General features: G+C 46.5%; 1 protein-coding gene and 1 non-coding gene across 8 annotated transcripts in view; both read right to left on the reverse strand.

Moving 5' to 3' along the window:
- Positions 1–902: 902 nt before the first annotated feature.
- TRNAG-GCC (transfer RNA glycine (anticodon GCC)) lies at positions 903–973 on the reverse strand. Its single transcript has one exon. It is a non-coding gene; the product is annotated as a tRNA-Gly (tRNA).
- A 122-nt stretch (positions 974–1,095) lies between these two features.
- Positions 1,096–19,159, reverse strand: part of LOC147444375 (uncharacterized) — a 103,658-nt gene continuing 85,594 nt past the window's right edge. The window contains exons 4-12 of one of the 7 annotated variants that reach the window (XM_086527844.1): positions 4,109–4,216; positions 3,924–4,002; positions 3,780–3,863; positions 3,549–3,644; positions 3,351–3,413; positions 2,303–2,441; positions 1,919–1,993; positions 1,761–1,841; positions 1,388–1,620 (exon numbers count right to left, since the gene is read on the reverse strand). In XM_086527844.1, coding sequence (XP_086383970.1) covers positions 1,526–1,620; positions 1,761–1,841; positions 1,919–1,993; positions 2,303–2,441; positions 3,351–3,413; positions 3,549–3,644; positions 3,780–3,863; positions 3,924–4,002; positions 4,109–4,216 — 820 coding nt within the window. In that variant the 3' untranslated portion in view covers positions 1,388–1,525. Of the gene's footprint in view, positions 1,645–1,760; positions 1,860–1,918; positions 1,994–2,302; positions 2,442–3,350; positions 3,414–3,548; positions 3,645–3,779; positions 3,864–3,923; positions 4,003–4,108; positions 4,217–19,159 lie in introns of all 7 variants that reach the window. The other 6 variants (XM_086527842.1, XM_086527845.1, XM_086527841.1 and 3 more) reach the window with 6 other exon arrangements.

Genomic DNA, 19,159 nt, shown 5'->3' on the forward strand with positions numbered 1-19,159 from the left:
TAGGTGCATAGCACGTGTGTGTGTGGGGGGGGGGGGGGGAGCACCGAGTATGCAGGACTATTCTATGCTAGTTTCTACAATGCGGGTTGATGACTAAATTTTGGTGATAGATCCATTGTACATTTTATGCATGCACTGTGATTTGATCGAATATGTAGGCCAATATGATAGATCACGGGACACAAACCTTGCCCAACTTAAAAATTCATTAAAGCATATCACAACCCAAACAAGTATATCATGGATAACAACATCAATGGTGCTTAGGAGCATTTATCACCAAAGCGGAAACAAAGAATAGATAAAGAAACGAACACCAAGCCAATGTAGAAGTCGAAGCACAAGCGTGGGATACCAAAGTGAAAGAGTGGAAGAAGGAGAAGACATTAATGCAAGAAGCGGTTGATATTCTCAAAGGGGGAAGCGGCATCCTTATGCGATCGGCTATTGAGTGAGGCTTATTAAAATTTCAGGGTTGCCAATGGGATTTCATTTCATACGATGTGTATGAGGCAAAACATTGCAAGAGGTTCAGGGGAAGTAGAGACGAGCGCTTGAAATTATGGCATGAGACCATGAGGCTCGATTCATGTGTGTGATGTTAACATTTTTTCCCTAAATTTAGTTAAGGTGCGTGTAAAAGTAATCGCTGCACAAAAATCGTTGATTTTGGCTCCATTTTGATTGATCGTTGTTCCAAATTCTCACTAATCTTGAATTTGCATTCTCTAAATGGAGACTAACTGGCACTACTTTTGTCTTTAATTTTAGAGGTTCGTAAGAGAGATTAGAAATCGAGGCTGATAAAGTATCATATCCCTAGAGCAAAGAGGCACGATGGAAGAAGCGAAGACGCGTGAGCAAAAATGCAATGCGCAGGCTGCAACAGCGAAAAAAACCCATGCACTGGCCGGGAATCGAACCCGGGTCTGTACCGTGGCAGGGTACTATTCTACCACTAGACCACCAGTGCGCTTGTGATTGAAAGGCTTCTATTTTATTAACCCATATAGTATCTTCACCTCCACCTCCCTTCCACATAGCATTCGTCTCCTCCTCATACCAGACAACAAACAATGACACCAACATTTTCATTCTTGTGACAGATAAGAGGGAGAATAAATTAATATGCAAGAGTTGTCCAAATACATCTCTGTATGCAAGTTCCAAACCACAACTATTCCTGCCGCCTTATGACCTCCCAAAATATGCAGTAATGGAAGAAGAGGTTTTCCTCGTGCATGAAATTGGCTTCTGCTTGCCAGCACATTTGGGTTTTTTGGCACTGCTCAAAAGTGCAGAAGCATCTTCACGGTGCTTCTTATTTGAAGCCATGATTGCCATCACAGGATCTTCAGTTGTCTGGCAGCAGCTTAACCTTTCGTCATTCCTCAGGTTGCTCCTTTCCGTACCGCAAGCATGCTTCGAGACAACACCGGTACCCTCCTCACTTTTCGACACTAGGCTCAAAAAATAGGTTTCCAGCACGCTTTTAGGGGCTGTAAGCTGCTGCACTGCCTTCCAGTCAAACGCCATGTCTGCTAGCTTTGCATTCAGACCTTTGGCATTGACGATCGGCTGGTCTTCCCAATCGGTACCCCACATGAAGTATATCGGTCCCTACCACGACAAAAAGAAGAAGGGCTAATTCGGCAGAGTCGAGTCCAAGCAACGCGCGCACACACACAACAGATCTAAAACCGTAAGCACACTGAAACAAACCAAATCAATCTTCATCAAAGTTCCAATCCTTACAATACCTTCAACTCCTTTGGTAACTCTGCCAACAGACGAGTCGCCCAACATAACAGCTCGGTTTCGGATAGAAGCCGTTGACAGCCCTGAATTTTTAAAACAGGCTGCAATAATCCACACAGAAAATTCTCTCAAAGCTAATCCATGCAGACAAAAAACCCACCTCTCGCCGATGCACCCGCACATACATGAAATCCGGATTCGTAAGAGCCCAAGCTACAGGTAATATCACCTTTGACTGCATTCATTAATATCATCTTGAATCGGTTCATTTCAGAGCATGCACCAATATTTTTTCTTAATTTCTTTTAATGAAAAAAAAGCCAAACAAGTTTCACGCTGTGCATACACTTTGTACATGCCACAAGAATCTCTTGGAGGTTGAAGGAATAAAAGATCATTTCTAAAACTCCAAATAGACGGACCACATAGCCTAATAAGCAACCCAAGTGAATAAGATGGTAGCATTCACATTACGATAAGATACAGCAGGTCAAACCACACAGGTGGAAACATTTCCCAAAGCAAAGCAAATGAGGAATCCGACATTGAAGGCGGCTGGAAATGCACATTGGCAACGCCGGAGAAGGACAGAACCAATGGAAAATGGGCAGGAGTCTCCTCCACTTGTCGACAGCATGGACACCACGCATCTGGAATCTTGCGTTTGGCAAGCACAGCGGCACCTATTGGAGGCACTGCAACAAACGTTCCTTAAGAGGAAGATGAATTTTCTATGCAAGTAGAAGGACATTTGTGCCACCAAGCATGCATATGCCACGAATAATTGTATACGTCTGATTAAAAATGTGATTGTAGCCTCGCATGCAAATTCGAGAAAAGGAAAAAATCACAAAGGTCCAATCAACAAATCTTTCTTGAGCATTCAAAGGAGGAATCAACCAAAAAGGGTCGAAGCCAATCAGCAGTTTGATACCAAAAAATGATCACCTAAACCCAGACGATGTCGAGCAATACAAAATGAAGTACATTTTTGCCCACTGTCATCCACCAGAATATCCAATACATTCACATATGCTTTCTTGGGCATAAGATCAGTTAATGCGATTGGCAAAGCCATGGTCCAATGTGAAGTTTCTAAACGAAAAGAATTACCAGCCAAATCAGTTCTAGGATGCCAAAGAACTTTTTTCCAGGATGCCAACATAAGTCGGGCGTAAGATCAGTTAATGCGATTGGAAAAGCCATGCTCCAATGTAAAGTTTCCAAACAAGAAGAATTACAAGCCAAATCAATTCTAGGATGCTAAATTGACTTTTTTCCAGGATGCCAACATAAGTGACAAATGACTTTTTCCAGTCAAGCAACAAGTTGAGTGGCATACGGAAAAAAGTCTGAAAACGAAATCCTGAAAAGCCTGAAAACCGACCTAAAACAAAATCCCAAAATGAGTTGTGCCAATGGCCAAATGCAGAGGAATGCAATCCATCATACATAAATGCCAACATCTGAGTCTTAAGTTGTCTCAAAACCAATACGCTAGATTGAACAAGCAAAAAGGAATAATAACATTTAACTGCCTCCCATCGATAATTTTATTCGTATGCCCAGAGGATATAGTAAAAATTGAGAACCTGCCCTTGTGGGAGACCAGTTTGCTCCCTATCCTTTTGAAAGGTCTCATGCTGCAATTCATCCTGAAAGTTAATGGCAAACAATCAAATTCACCTTGTTTATACAAAACAAGCCATCCTTGTCATCAACATTCTTGAACTAACAACATCTTCTTCTACAGCCCTAATTTCTTGAACTTCGCAGAAGTTACACATTACCGCAGCGACGAGTGTGATGCCACACGAAATAAGCCACTTCGTTGTGGAAATCAAACGTTCATCCTTGACCCAATCTCTGCATCGAAATTCAGCAGCCTGCTTAAGACGATTGCTCCAGATTAAAACATAGAGGATAATGTATTAAGCAAAGCATACAAACATGCACACATGAACAAAGACCAGTCTTTTCAATGCACCAAGGTAAAGCAATAGCATATGTTTTTAACATGCCATGGAGAAGCATGCGTCCAGATTTTCTCTACACCATTCCACATGTGCTTGGTTCTCTTTTGTGGGCTTGAAGCTCAGATGAAACTGCAACATAAGCCAAGAATCACTTAACGAGCAGCAAACCAAAAGCAGGAGTGCTTATACCTGAAATACGACCACGCCAAGGTTGCCAGCATCACGTGCAACATGCAAAACCTTGTTGAAAGACTGCCACAGCTCATCTCTGTCCAACAAAATGCAGAAACTAATAATTACAAATTGTTGGACTTATGTGACAAAGAGCATAGACACTTTTCAGCAGCTGTGTTTAATGTGCCACAGGGTAGTACCGTATAGATACTGACAAATCATTGAGATGGATATGATCTTTTCCAGGGCATGTCGCTGAGACCTTGCCACGCATGTGGACTGGTAACGAGGTTAATGAGCATGACTTGCTGCATGGTCAATAGTATGCTTACCTCACTTATGATTTTGAGCACTGAGAAGAACAAATTATCAGAACCTTAATTTCAGCAACAGCCCATAAGCCCACATACATAGAGTCATTCCTTCCCCACCACACAAGACGTCATGAGAATCAAGCAACTGCCTACATGATAGACATCCTAGGAAAAGATTCCGTTAGCAAGAGTTCTGCTAATTAATATCATGTGGACAAAAGAAGCAGCCCATCATCCCAATAAAAAAACTGATGTTAAATCCGCCACATGCAGCCATCAAATTGGTATCAGTGCTAGCATGCAAACTCTATGTTGTCATAATGCACGACGAAAAAAGAGTCTCCATTATGATGTGGCTGTGTTACAGATGATGGATGGATTCATGAGAAGTATAAAAGGAATAAAGTGGTGTGGAAAGGGTACATGCAGCCATCAAATTGGTATCAGTGCTAGCATGCAAACTCTATTTTGATTAACTAGAGTTCAAATCTCTGGTAGAAAGAGGCCGGCATGTTTTGAGAAGGGGAAGCCAAGACACAGGAAAGAGAGGGAAAGATTCTATGAACATCTACTAAGAGGCCAAAGAGAACCGGCTTATGAGACACAACCATGTCCAAAGGCGTCATCCAGATGTCATAATGCACGATCAAAAAAGAGTCTCCACTATGATGTGACTGTGTTTGAGATCGTGGATGGATGCACGAGAAGTACTAAAAGGTATAAAATGGTGTGGAGTGGGTACATGAGGCTAAATGAAGCTCTAATCACTATGAGGCTGAAGATGCAAACCTAGTCAGCTCAATCGTGTTTTTTTTTTTTTTGGGGGGGGGGTGAGAGTGGGGGGGGGGGGGGCGGCGGCGTGGGCATAGTATATACATAGGGGAGTTCCATGTAAGGACTCGCATGATCTGCCTGCCTAGAGTCAACAGCCATATCTCTTGGAAGTGCCACTGTTATCTGGCTTTGATGTCCTGAATTGCCCTCATACATTGATATGATGGTAACCAGGCACTTTAGGTCATTGGTGCTCTACTAAGGGTAACTCCCTGTTGTGTTGTTGTACCCCCAAGTGAGATGTCATCAATGGAGGTTGAAAGAACTCTTTGAACCTAGTCTGTCTGATATGGTGTCTCCCACCACCTGCCTGTAACAAGTGCTCTTGATGTTGGTGCATTGCAAATAAGAAGCGCTCCAATGGTATCTGATCAAAGTTCATCGGTGACTAGAGAAAGAACTCTGTCCCGCCAAACAAAGCACGGTAGCAGGCTCAGATACTTCTATGACGAGCACAACTATATACGAAGTGGGCCTTACCAAAAAGCTAGCCTTAAGATTAGCGCCCCCCCCCCCCCCCCCCGCCCCCCCAAGCATATCTTGCAATCAGTGCATTCAAGGAGCCAATATTACATACAAGAAGCTCCCAAGAACAACCATTTCTTGAGCAGTCTCTGACAAACCCATTTCCCTTGCTTCTCACCGTGTCGTCCTCCCTTATCCCGTTTCGGTCCCTCCTTATAAGAAAGGTTTCCTGGAGCAGAAAAGGGTGCGTCAGCACATCGTCCACTAGCAGTAGCAGACACAGATGGAAGCTCGTGCTCAGCCGAAGAGGGACTCTAATAAAGCCCGAAGGAATGCAAAAAATTCCCACGTTTTTGGATCCGAGGCTTGAAACCGTTCCCTCTCCCCCCCTTAGGATTGACTCTAACCGCTAAGCTATTATGTACTCATTGAAAGGGGTGTGTTAAGGTTATAGATCACGTCGTCGCGGTTAAGTTCGCACCTAGTTCACATCGAGTTCACACCAAATTTGGTGTGGTGTACACACCTTCCCAAGTTCACACCGAGTTTACACCAAATTTGGTGTCGTGCACATACCTCCCGAGTTCACACCTAGTTCATAAAGCAATAAGACGGCTTGGATTGCACCCGCCTCGGATGCCTAATGTGGGCCATTGATCCCACCTCCCTAGGGGTGTGCCAATTAGTGACGAGGCCCACCATCCGACTTGCTATGTCGCCAGCAGAGCAAGCGAGTCTTGCAGCAGAGGTGGAGCGCCTTCAGGCCACCTCCGTCATCTACAAGATCATTGGCAGTCGTCCCTGTCGAGGTGAGGTACATGACCTCCTCCAGGCCCGCCTCTCAACAGAGGCAGGAAAGATCACTGACATCCAACTTCTCGGGTGAGGATACTACCAGATCAAGTTTGAGACTCCCGAGATGGCAGCCAAGGTCATTTCAATGAGCCCGTTGACCATCCATGCGGTCAGAGCTCATTTCCGACAGTGGCACCAGCTTCGGATGTTCTTGTCGAGGAGGCAGATTTGCCCATTTCTGTTTGCTTCCTCGGCCTGAGGAGGGAGCACTCACCGCTTCTTGCCAGGATTGGTTCCAAGATCGGGACAGTCTTGGAGACCCCGCGCACGATAGCTTCAGTTGCAACCAAGGCTGCCGGTGTGCCTTCAATACGCGTTCTGGTTCATGACACTCATACTCTCCCAAAGGTGGTTTTGCTATCTAGGGTAAGTGGGGGGTGGTTACGCCAGAGGGTGGAGTATTTGGGTCTCTCAAGTCATGCTTCATTTGGAGGCAGATGGGCCACTTAACGAAGGCCTGTCCTAAGGCCTGTCCTCGCAAGAGATCTCGACCCACAACGCATGCTCAGCCCCCCCAGGCTGAACATGCCTAGCAGACAGGTACCCAAGACACACAGGACACGCAGGCTGGCACCTCGACAGAGGACAGCGATCAGCCAGCAAATGACTGGCAGCAGGTGCCCGGTCACCGTCGACAGGGGCGGGCTTGGCACACTGCTCCCCCTGGTGGCCGACCTCCTGCAGCTCAGCAACATTGGGTTCCAACAAGGAACCGTTTTAACCCTTTACAGCAAGAGTCTTTTGAGGAGCCCCCTTCCACCTCAGCCTCACCACCAACACTGCCACCACCTCCTCCCCCTCCACCTTCAGACTCCTCTATCCCGCCGCCTCCTCCCCCACATCCCCCTCCTCCCTCTCCTCCACCCCCGCCTCCTGTTCCCCCCAGTCCCCTAGGAGCCTTCAACCTCATCACCCGACCCATCCCACACTCCTCGGTCACAAGAGACTGGACACACATCCGTAACTAGACGCTCTCTTGCTGGTGCTTTCGCTTCGAGCCACTTCTGGTCTAGACCTCTCCTTTTGCAGCAATCCCTCGTGGGCTCACCAGTTTTGATATTGGCAGACTATGGGATTTCTTCGACTACAGCTTCACCCGCTTCCTCAGTGACCCTTCTTCGGACCTTGAGGCCGCTTGTTTTCGAGTTCACGTCCTCTTTCTAGCAGCCCGAGGCACCGAGGCTCTGAATACAGTGGTAGGTTTCTCCTTTCCGTTGTGCGGCAGGGATCACACAGAGTGGACCTTGCACAAAGTTCTTGACTGGCTTCAGGTCCAGGCTGTTGAGTTCTCTCACCACACATGGCACTTGGGGGTGACAAATTTGGTACAGACACTTTGGCCTCTGGCCAAGTTCAGTGTGACGCCACCGGATGTAGAAGCATGTAGACACCTTGTGATGCACTTGTTTGTTGACACTAAGAGCCCCCCTTGCTATGTATTTGTACATGAGGATTCCTGGACGGAGGATGTGGCCCTATGGACCACACTCTGCTTAGGCCTGGGTGGGACAGTCACTTCAGATATGATAGTCTAGAGGTCGCTCGGATACGGATTACTCCCCATCCAAACCGGCCTCGAAGATAGCGAGATTGGCTGTTGTTGCAGCATTGGTCTTCTCTCACTGATCTCATGAGGATTGTCTCATGGAATGTACACGGTTTAGGTGGGCTCCAGTTTTCGCGTCAGAGGGGCCGCTTACGCCAGGAGCTTCAGAGATGCCTTGTGGGTGGTACGATTGATATTCTTATGCTCCAGGAGCATCATCTTTGTGAGATCCGCCATCGGCGATGTGGTCAGATTCTGCGTGGACATTATAAGACTTTTTGGTTAGCTGCTTTTGGGCCTAGAGGCATTCAGGGAGGGGTATGTATGACTATTGTGGATTCATGGTAGCAAGCTATTGTGGACAAAGGTATTATTATGCCAGGTAGGGCCCGGTGGATTACCATACAGGTCTGGTTGCCTCATGGGCTTCCTGAACATTTATGCGCCCAATGTGGCAAGTGCACGAGCTGAGTTTTTGTCACATATTGTAGAGTCTTTGTCGCATGCAGAGAAGCGGTGTGTTGGGGGAGACTTCAACATGTTGGAGGACCCCTTAGACAGGATTGGAGGTAGTCATTCTACTGTGCACGGGGCTAAGTTAGCAGCTTGGGAGCGGTTATGTATCCTTGAGGATTTGTGATGTATGGCAACATGCAGGTTTTATGCAACCTCCAAACAGCCTATCTTTTTCTCGCTTTGACCACAGAGTAGGAGGAATGAATCTATCTCGGATAGATCGCTTCTACGTGAGTGACCGTCTCTGTGACATGGGAGGATCTGTTTGCATTCTCGCGGGGACTTCTTTCTCAGATCATGCGCCAATGATTCTTACTGTTGCAGACAGACAGAGGAGTGGGAGTGTGATGCTGCGCATCCTCGACAGGATCTTGCAGAGCGCGAGTGGCAGCACTTTGGACAGAGAGCTTGGGCACTCAGGGCACTCCTGCTATTAGAGTGGCCACTTGACTTACTAGCTTAGCCACTTCTTCCTCTAGGAGTTTGCATCTCGCTTGTTGGCTACAGCCAAGGAGGAGCAGAAGCGGCTCCGACTAGGCATTGCTTCCCTACAGCGGATGCTGGAGCGCTACCGTGACAGTCCTTGGTTAGAGAAGCAGATGCAATAGGCTCGACAGGAGCTTATCACCATTTGAGGAGAGGCGCCATGAGTTTGTCTTTCAGTGATAGGCATCTTTGTGGACCCACGTGGGCGACAGAGTTACTAGTGAGTTCTTTGAGACTTGTGGGGCCTCGCCATGCGCATGTCAGAGTGAGCAGCGGAAGGTGGAGAGAGAGAGAGACAATGGCGATGGACACACAAGAGACAGATGGAAAAGGCTGGCAAGCCCCAATAACTCCAGATGGCAAAAACTACTGTGTACAAGATAGCAAGGTATGAATGGGAGAGTGCATCCCCCCCCTCCTATATATAGGAGAATAGGGAGTAGGTAGGGCAGACCAGAAGCCCAAACGACCATGCACAAAAAACCCATAAATGAGGAAAAAATGGAAAAGGACTAGAATAGGTCCGACCGTGCTAAATGCTGAGCAAAACCCTAAATGTGCCTGAAGATCTCTGTCCAGCAAGTGTACGGGTGGCCAACCCACAACCAAGGGCCAATGCACGTGATGTGTGTGAAGTCTATAGACAGGGTGCGAAGCATCTGGAGATGAAGAAACTAACACCCCCCCTCAATGACAGATGCAGAGTCGTTGAGGAAGAAGATGCAACACGCCTGGCAGATCTGGAGTGTGAAAAGAAGAAGCGCCAGCCAAACAAAGAACGACGAACCGTCCAACACCGATGTGATGATGACCGAAGCTAGGTCACGCTGATCAAGTCGCACAAGGAAGCTGATGGAGAGGCTATGAGCTAGCAGCTTGTGGACATCAGATCTCTTTCGAGGGCATGGCAACTCGGTTGCTGCTCAAGCTTCCCGACACTTGTGATTCCTTGTTCCAATCACTTACTACCTCCACGCGCCCTACTCCTATTACTTGGGAGGAGCTCTTACCCGTTGTGCAGCAGATAGCTTCGCGCATTCAAGGCAGAGCAGAGGCATGTGGGATATGAAGTCCTGGATAGTCGAAAATGATGAGACCTGTAAGTCCGTCAAAGTCTTCTCCAAAGCGAGGATCCTTTCGGGTGTCTTTGCCTCGTACATGTTGCAAAGGAAACCCCATACCTCATGTGCAGTGGTGTGAAAGCGTAAAGACGTCAAGACGCTATCCGCACAGTTAATGAGTAAGAAAGAGTAAACTCTGCGATGGTTCAGCTTCCACTGATCTACCATAGCCTGTGTAACCACAGTTACTGATCCGCCAGAAGCAGTACCATGAGAAGAAGTAGATGAGGAGCCAGGACGTGTAACTACAGAAGAAGTGATAGCTGATGATGTCGATGTAGGAGCCTCACATGCAAGAGCAAGCCAGCAATGCCCAAAGGTCAAACTGCATAAGCATCACCATGATCTTCATCTTCCAAACGACAAAGTTGGAGCCGTCAAGCTTTTCGCCGGGAGGAAAAATGGGCATGGCTGGGAGTGTCGCCATAGGTACAGACAGAAAATCGGCAGAGAAGTCTCGTGTGTGAAATCAAAAGCAAAGGTGAGGACAGACCGAATAGAACGCCAAAAGACCGCGATAGTAGAGGGTACGTGACGAGAGAGGCAAGGGAAACCCGAAGGGATGCCAATGAAGCAAAGTCGATGTTCTGTCCAAACCTGAAATCGCAGCAAAAGGGAGCTCGAAACACTGCGAGAACGCAGGGGTTTGAGCAAAACGCCAAGTAATGAACACCGGATGCCGAGGTTGGTAGGTGAGGGCTGTAAATGCACCAAAACAGGCTGAAAATCTAAGTGATCGGGAAATCTCCGGCAATAGTCACAACTGTTTAGCTTCCAAGCGGGAAGACCAAGGGGCAAGGAGCAGGGCTCCAGCTGTCCAAGATTGGCAAGCAGAAAACGCTGAAGTGTGGCTGAAAAATGCTTGTCAAAGCTGCTGTCCTCTTGCAGAAAACACTAGGCCAAGCGGGCTGAAAAGCGCTAATGGCAGATGGCTGTCCTCCTGTAACAAAAACGCTAGAGCAAGCTGAAAAACGCAAATGCAAGGGAGGGGCAACAGGTGGCGATCAGGCAAAGGGAGGGAGGGCGAGAGCAGAGTGTCACGGGGACGTGGCAACTGTTAACTGTCACGAGGACGTGGCAACTGCTAACTTTAGTTGTTGGTTTCTTTCGAAGGGGTTTTGTTTTATTTTTGAGACCCTCTTCTTGAAGTAGCAAACGGTCGGACATTGCATGGCCAATGTGAACGGTAGTTTCTGTCACAAAGTGATGACGTGTCGGACAACAGAAACCCTAATTTCCAGAAATTGCGGAGGCTAAAAAAAAAATTAAAAATATATATATTTTTTAATGATGAGCGACGCGAATCTTGCTTTTTCTCCATGCCATGAGAAAGAGAGGGAACTTGCTTTAAAAAAAAAAAGAGACTCTCTAAGAGAGAGAGAGAGAACTGATGCTTTTTATTTTTAAAAGCTTTTGGGGCTCTGCTTTTGGGCATCCCTTGTACCTTTAAATACGTGGTGAGGGCTTCACTTCTGAGAGCATCTGGACGCAAAGTCTGAGAGTGAAACCCTAACCGCTCTCTTGTACTTTGATGATTGATTAATACAAAAAGAAATACCGAAAGGGGCGCCAGTCTTTGGGGCCAATATCTCTAGGCACGGAACTCCGCCGAGCCAGTGCAAATCTATTGTGATCTGTGAATTGTTTGAAGTGGTTATTTTTGTGCTGTCGTGATTGATTCTTGACTTGGAGTGTCCAAGTCTGTTACAGTGGTATCAGAGCACGGCCGATTTCTCTTCTACGGGAAATCCGATCCCCAATTTTTTTTCCGCGGCACCTATGGCTTCACGCAATGATCAGTCGACTCCCTCTGCATCTGGAGATGCGGGCAGGGATCACAACGAAGATTCCGGCACGGAGTATGGCCCGCCTAGGCCTACTCCAACGGAGTAGCGAGAGATGGAGCATCGAAAATTGATTGATGATGCAACAAAGATGATGCTCAATTTTGCCAAGGACCCGATGGCAAAATATATGAACCAGACCTCTTTGGAAGAGGTACAGATGGAGTGGCAAAGAACCACGACACCACTCCCGAAACCCGCTCTCAAGAAACCTTTTGCCTCCAAGAAATATACGGAGAAGGAACTGGAGAACGTGGTTGATGCACGGATTGCTCAGCTTTTCGACGTGCAAAAGGACGACAAAAAGCAGAGGAAAGGCACTGACTTCCCAGGATATTTGGGTCGTCGGTCGACATTCGACAAGGCAAAGAAACTGAAGAAGCATGTCAAGTTTGAAGGCTTACCCAGTTCTTCTTCTTCTTCTTCTGACACTTCTTCTAGCTCTTCAGACTCGAGCAAAGAAGACAGAAAAAGCAAAAAGCAAAGCAAGAAACAACGCTTTGGAAAGGGCAAGAAAAAGGCAAAGAAGTCTAAGTCTCGCCTAGTGAGTGATACTTCTACAGAGGACTCGTCTACGGACAGTTCAAACTCTGACAACGGAAACTTTTATGCGAACGAGAAGAATTTTTACAAAGCCAACCAGTATGACTTTCTCGAAGATAAAAGTAAGAAAGTCAGAGAGTTTAAAGGAAGGTGGCCAAGCACTTAAGTTTGATACTTTTTCGGGATACTCCGATGCTTCGAAGGCTTTGTCTTTTATACAGCAGTTTGACATCGCTTTCGCGGGAGGACGCTATTCAGAGCACTCCAAGATTCGGAGAGCTGCCTCTTATTTTAAGGGGAATGCTCGCACTTGGTGGTCCACGCTTCTATTAAGCAAGACTGTGCCAGTTACATGGCTGAAATTCAAGAGGCTTTTTATTTCTTCTTGGTTGACGTAAGAATATGAATGAGATATACGAGCTGCTTGGAACCATCTTCGGATGACCAAGAAAGATACAATCAATGCTTATTGTGAAAGATTCTGGAGCTCTTTTCTACCCGCCTCTTCATTCAAGAAGATCTCGTTCAGAGAATAGATTGAGCGGTTTACCTTGGGTCTACCCACAGAGATCCGAGATCACTGCTTGGAACAGAAGTGAGCTTCTATTCAAGAGTTGATGAGTCATGCGAAGCGGGGCTTTGCCATTCACTCTGGCAGTCTGACCTACCCCACAGATGAGGCCATGACACAACGAGCCGAACAGACTTCTGGGAATGAAAGTAGAAGGAAAAAGAGCAACCCAGAGAAGAAGGATGCACGACCCAAGCTTACTCCTCAGGAGAAAGCTCGCTTCATCAGAGAAGGGAAGTGCTTTGGATGCGGGGAACTTGGACATATCTCCGCGAAGTGCCCTAAAAAGGCACAGAAAGAACAGAATGATAAAGACGACGACAGGCCTGAGAGTTTGAGAGCAGCTAAGGAACATGGCAGAATAGGCAGATAGAAAAACAAAACTGGTACCACATGGTGTGGAACCTGCACCGAATCTAATGAATGAAAGTACAAACTTTGCCGCTTTTGGGGCAAAGTGAAGGATAAGGAAGCTCTTTTGAAGGAGCCAAGGCCAACTTCTTTTCACTTGGAATTGGCGGCTCGATTTGGAAATTACGCCCGACAGACTGACGCCACAGGCGGAGGTAGTTCGACTGGCACCCGGATGGGATGTTGCCATTACACCGAGCATTGGCAAACTTCGTTTGCAATGACAGGGGTGTCCAGGGCACGCGAGTGACGTTCTACCCAGGATCCCTTGGTACCACAAGAACTACGCCGTGGTTGACTACCGAGCCGAGAAAGCGACTTTGATAAATGAAGGGCTTACAGATTGTACTTGATGAACTTCAGTTTCTTACTCATTCTTTTGGGAGAGAACTGAACGATGGATAAAGGTTGAATATGTTTTGACCTGATCAAAAGAACGCCAAGATTTTTCTCCACGCTCATGCCGATTGCTTTTCAGAGGGTCTGAAGATCAAACCATTGATCTGATACCTGGAAGCACGCCACCGAATCGGCCACCTTACCGTGTGACCCGAGTACAGAATGAAAAGATTATAAACCCAGTGAAAGACCTCTTGGAAAAGGGTCTTGTTCAGCCTAATACTTCACCGTATTGCTCTCCAGTGTTGTTGGTTTTGAAGAAAGACGGATCTTGGAGAATGTGCATCGATTATAGCACTCTCAACGAAATCACCATCAAGAACAGATTTCCGATTCCTAGGATCGATGATATACTCGACAGGTTACAGGGATCCTCGTGCTTTAGCAGGATTGACTTGAAGAGTGGATATCATCAGATCAGGATAGCGCCAGGAGATGTCTACAAGACAGCTTTTCGGACGACTTTTTGGATTATTTGAGTTTTTGGTGATGCCTTTTGGCTTAACCAATGCTCCTGCGACATTTAACCGGATGATGGACAGGATTTTTCGAGAGTACAGGCTATTTGTTGGCACTTTCTTTGACGACATCATTGTTTTCTCCAAGAATGAGGCAGAACACAGAGATCATCTGCTTCAAGTCTTTCAGGCATTACGAGATCACACGTTAGTGATTAATACAAAGAAAAGTGAATTTTTCCTACTAGAGATACACTTTTTGGGATACATTGTGTCAGCAGCAGGAGTGCAAATGGACCCGGCCAAGATAGAGACTATCCGTGATTGGCCCGATTTGAGGAATGTCCATGAAGTTAGAAGCTTCTTGGGATTGTGTTCGTACTACAGGCGGTTCATACAAAAGTTTACAGAGGTTGCTTCCCCTTTGCATACTTTGACACAGAAAGGAGTACCTTTTTCGTGGGGACCCACAGAGGTGACTGCCTTTCGGACATTGAAAGAGAAATTGACTACAGGACCTATTTTGACTTTGCCGGACTTGCAGAAGTCATTTGAAGTATATTGTGATGCTTGTGGTCGTAGTCTGGGTACGGTCTTGACGCAAGAAGGCCATGTCATAGCTTACGAGAGCCATTTGTTCTCTAGGCCGGAGATGACAGCACAGATTTATGAGAAAGAGCTTTTGGCGGTTATCCATGCTCTTACTCAGTGGCGGCATTACCTACTCGAAGCGGATTTTACTGTCTTTACAGACCATCAGAGTTTGCGCTGCTACTTGTCACAGAAGCAGCTTTCGGAAAAGCAGATGCGGGGGGCGAACATCTTGTCACAGTTCCACTTCCAAATTGTCCATGTGCAGGGACAGAAGAATGTGGTGGCAGATGCTTTGTCTTGGAAACCGTTGGTTCTGGCTATTTCCGCGATACATCATAGGAGCTTCGAGGATATGGTCGATCAGTATGCCACAGATACAGATTTTGCAGATATTTTCACACGGATACGGGATGGGGAGACAGTAGCTGGATACTCCCTTCGGGAAGGCTACTTGATGAAAAAGACTATGTTGTGCGTTACACAACCGTTGAGGAAAAAGGTTATGACTGAATGCCACTGTCCACCTTTTACGAGTCACTGCGGCATTACTACCACCATGAAGGGGGTAGAGAGATACTTCTTTGGGCCGAGACTCAAAAAGGATGTGGAAGAGTTTGTGCGCAGTTGCTTAGTATGCCAGAAGGTCAATTTTGACAGGCATAAGGCACAGGGATTGTTAAAGCCTTTACCCATACCCACCCACCCTTGGAAAAGTATTGAAATGGATTTCATTTTTGATCTCCCGAGAACACAGAATGATCACGATGATTTTCCGATTACATGGCACGTTTGAGACAATTGTCTCCGACAGAGACCCCAGATTTATGAGTTTGTTTTGGAAGGCAATTTGGGAGAACATTGGCACGCAGTTGCAGTTCTCGTCATCGTTCCACTTGCAGACTGACGGGCAATTTGAGATTGCAAATTCAGTGATTTTAGATTTATTGAAGTCTTGTATCTCAGATCAGAAGACTCAATGGGAAAAGAACTTGCCTTTGGTGGAATTCGCCTACAATAACACGATACACTCTTCGACGGGGAAGATGCCATGTGAGATTGTTGAAAGTGCTGCGAAGGTTCCATCCTTCCTGAGCACGAAAGATTAGATATTTGAAGCGGATGAATATTCGCGAGATTTGGATACGGCTTTTGCCAAGGTTCGCGAGACTTTGCAGGAGTCTCAAGAACGACAAAAAAAGGCAGCGGATCACCATCGTCACGACTTGAAACTGAAGGAGGATGATTGAGTGCTCTTACTTTTGGGAAGGCACGCCTAAGAAAGAAAAAGGGAAAGGAGAGGCTTTTTCCAAAGCTTAGTATGCGATACTACGGACCTTTCTAGATAACTGAAAAAGATAAATGATGTCTCCTTCCGATTGAAACTGCCAGAGACTTGGAGGATTCACAATGCATTGCATGTGAGTCTCTTGAAACCTGTTAAGGGTGATGTGCCTGATGATGGGGAGCCTGATGAGCAACCCGTAGTGGAAGAAAACGAGGAGACCCTTGTTCTTGAACAGATTTTGGCACATACAGATACGAAGAAAGGTAAAGTCCGAAGGCGGTTCTTGGTTAAGTTCAAGAACTTTCCTGCATTTGATGCGAAGTGGATGGAGGAGGAGGACCTAGCAGATACTCCTCGGATTGTGAAACTTTACCTCGATGTTTTGGTTTAGCATAGTCTACTCCAAACGGAACCCAGAATTCAGCTTGGCCGGAGATCTTGTGCAGTGGGATGCACAAGAGGGGAGTCACTCTGCTCCCTTGTCAACAGATGCCTCGATTTTGATACTAAAGTCACTGATGTCTCTTTGAGCTTCAGGGATACTGATGGCTGACAGTATTCTGCTGGATGACTTTTTCCTGATAATGATACTGATTTGTTCTTGACTTCTTTTGAGTGCAAGAACTGATAGACGAAATGACTGCACCATTTTGGTCTGATTGATCTCGAATAGACATGGTTGCAATAGGGGTTAGTCAATCGGACATCGTTGAGGTCCCGATTGGACCTAGATGTGATTGCTAGCTACATTGCCGATAAATCATGGTCTAAGATCCGAATGAATGTTGAATGTCATGTGATGTCCTGTGATGTCGTGTGATGTGACTGTCGATTTTGTACATGTGCTAGATGTGTGTTCCTAGTACGTAGGTACTAACAGCCAATGTCTGCTAAGACGGTTTATGGCTTTTGTCGGTTTTGCAGGCATAATTGCGGTCGACTACAATGCTTTCAAGAGGGGGGTATGTCACAAAGTGATGACGTGTCGGACAACAGAAACCCTAATTTCTGCCAGAAACCCTAATTTCCAGAAATCGCTCATTATTAAAAAAATATATATATATATATATTTTAATAATGAGCGACGCGAATCTTGCTTTTTCTCCATGCCATGAGAAAGAGAGGGAACTTGCTTTAAAAAAAAAAAGAGACTCTCTAAGAGAGAGAGAGAACTGATGCTTTTTATTTTTAAAAGCTTTTGGGGCTCTGCTTTTGGGCATCCCTTGTACCTTTAAATACGTGGTGAGGGATTCACTTCTGAGAGCATCTGGACGCAGGGTCTGAGAGTGAAACCCTAACCGCTCTCTTGTACTTTGATGATTGATTAATACAAAAAGAAATACCGAAAGGCGCGCCAGTCTTTGGGGCCAATATCTCTAGGCATGGAACTCCGCCGGGCCAGTGCAAATCTATTGTGATCTCTGAATTGTTTGAAGTGGTTATTTGGTGCTGTCGTGATTGATTCTTGACTTGGAGTGTCCAAGTCTGTTACAGCTTCACTCGCAGATGGGTAGTGGTTGGCACTGGAATTCGTATGGTAAGAGGATGTCTAGGCTCAGAGAAAGATCATATAGGTCCCCCCGTCGCACTTAGCAAGTTGGTGGATACTAGGAAGTGAACTCAATTAAGGCGTAAAGTCAAGGTGGGACTACCAACAAAAAGTATCCACCGAGAGTTGGGCCACATTGCACTTTTGGATGCGGTCCCAATGAGGATAGATGGTCAGAAGACCAATGGGAGCCCAACGGAAGCATCTCCTAAAATTTAGGGAACTGCTATTTTGGGCCGTGAAATGTGTTCGCGTCATTACCTCCGGTATGACTAGGGGAACATTTTACAACTCTGCCGCGAAGTCAACTGGGCAACCGGTCAGGATATTTTTAAGCGACGAACCCGAAACGGGAAAATGCTTGTAAATGCGCCAAGTGTCACATTTTCATGAACTTTCCTCCTACAGAAAAATGGGCGCTGATTTTTAAGCTGGGAGAGGCCTTCATTTGCAATTTGTCACAGGTTAAGAGCTATGGAGTGCTTCCTTTCCCTCTCATGTACAATGTGGTGCTAGGAGTGATGCCCTGCACACTACACACTGCTCTATCTCTCCCCTACGTGCAGTTATGTGATGCCCCACAAGAGGGCTCCTCATTTGACTGATGTACAGCTGTGTGGGTTCATGCTTTTGTGCTAAGGCAAGAGCCTCCTTGAGCAGGAACAGGGGTAGCTAGCTGCTACTCCAAAGCAGGCACTGGTGAGGGTCATGACCTCACCATACAGGTGCAAAATCAGCGCTGTGTATGCGCTGTAATTTTACTGTTTTTCAGCCATACGGACGCCAGAACCTTTGGGAATCGTGCCCCACTGGCAGAGGACAGTTAGGGGACTGTTTGGGGCTGAAAACAGGGCAAAAACCAGTAAATACAGCGTGCTGAATTTACTGTTTTTGGGCAGGAATCAGAGGGTATACGCTAGTAGAAGCGAGTTCCAGCAGGGGAATTGGTTTCGCCCAAGTTTAGGGGCGGTTATGCTGCCGAAATTTGGCCAAAACAGGCGGTATCTAGTGGGATACAGTCAAAGGATTCCCAGGACTCTTCTTTGTACTTTACCCTCCTAAAGAATAAAGAAATACCGAAAGGGGCACCAATTTTGGGGCCTACAGGTTGTCGGCGTCTGCTCGGAGCATTCTAGCTTCCGAGCCATGTGTGTGATTAAGTGTTAATTCCCGTTACAGGTATCCTTTGCAAAGTGCTCTGTGTCTGTGTCTAAAGTAAAGAATTTCGGGTGAAAGCCAACGCCTACCGCCCTACGGGCCGGTTTCACAGAGAGATGCAAAAGAGGATACCGACTACCAAAAACACTAGGGCTGAAGCAAAAACGCTGCTGCCAGGAAAAAAAGCTCATGGAGAAAAGGTCCTTTGCGATGGAAATCTCCGCAATGTCCTCCCAAGGGACGGCGCGATGGTAGATCCAAGCCTAGAGCTCTGATACCATGTCAGAGTGAGCAGCGGAAGG

The sequence above is a fragment of the Adiantum capillus-veneris genome, chromosome 13 (assembly GCF_014529385.1).
Source record: "Adiantum capillus-veneris isolate H3 chromosome 13, ASM1452938v2, whole genome shotgun sequence".
NCBI lineage: Eukaryota > Viridiplantae > Streptophyta > Polypodiopsida > Polypodiales > Pteridaceae > Adiantum > Adiantum capillus-veneris.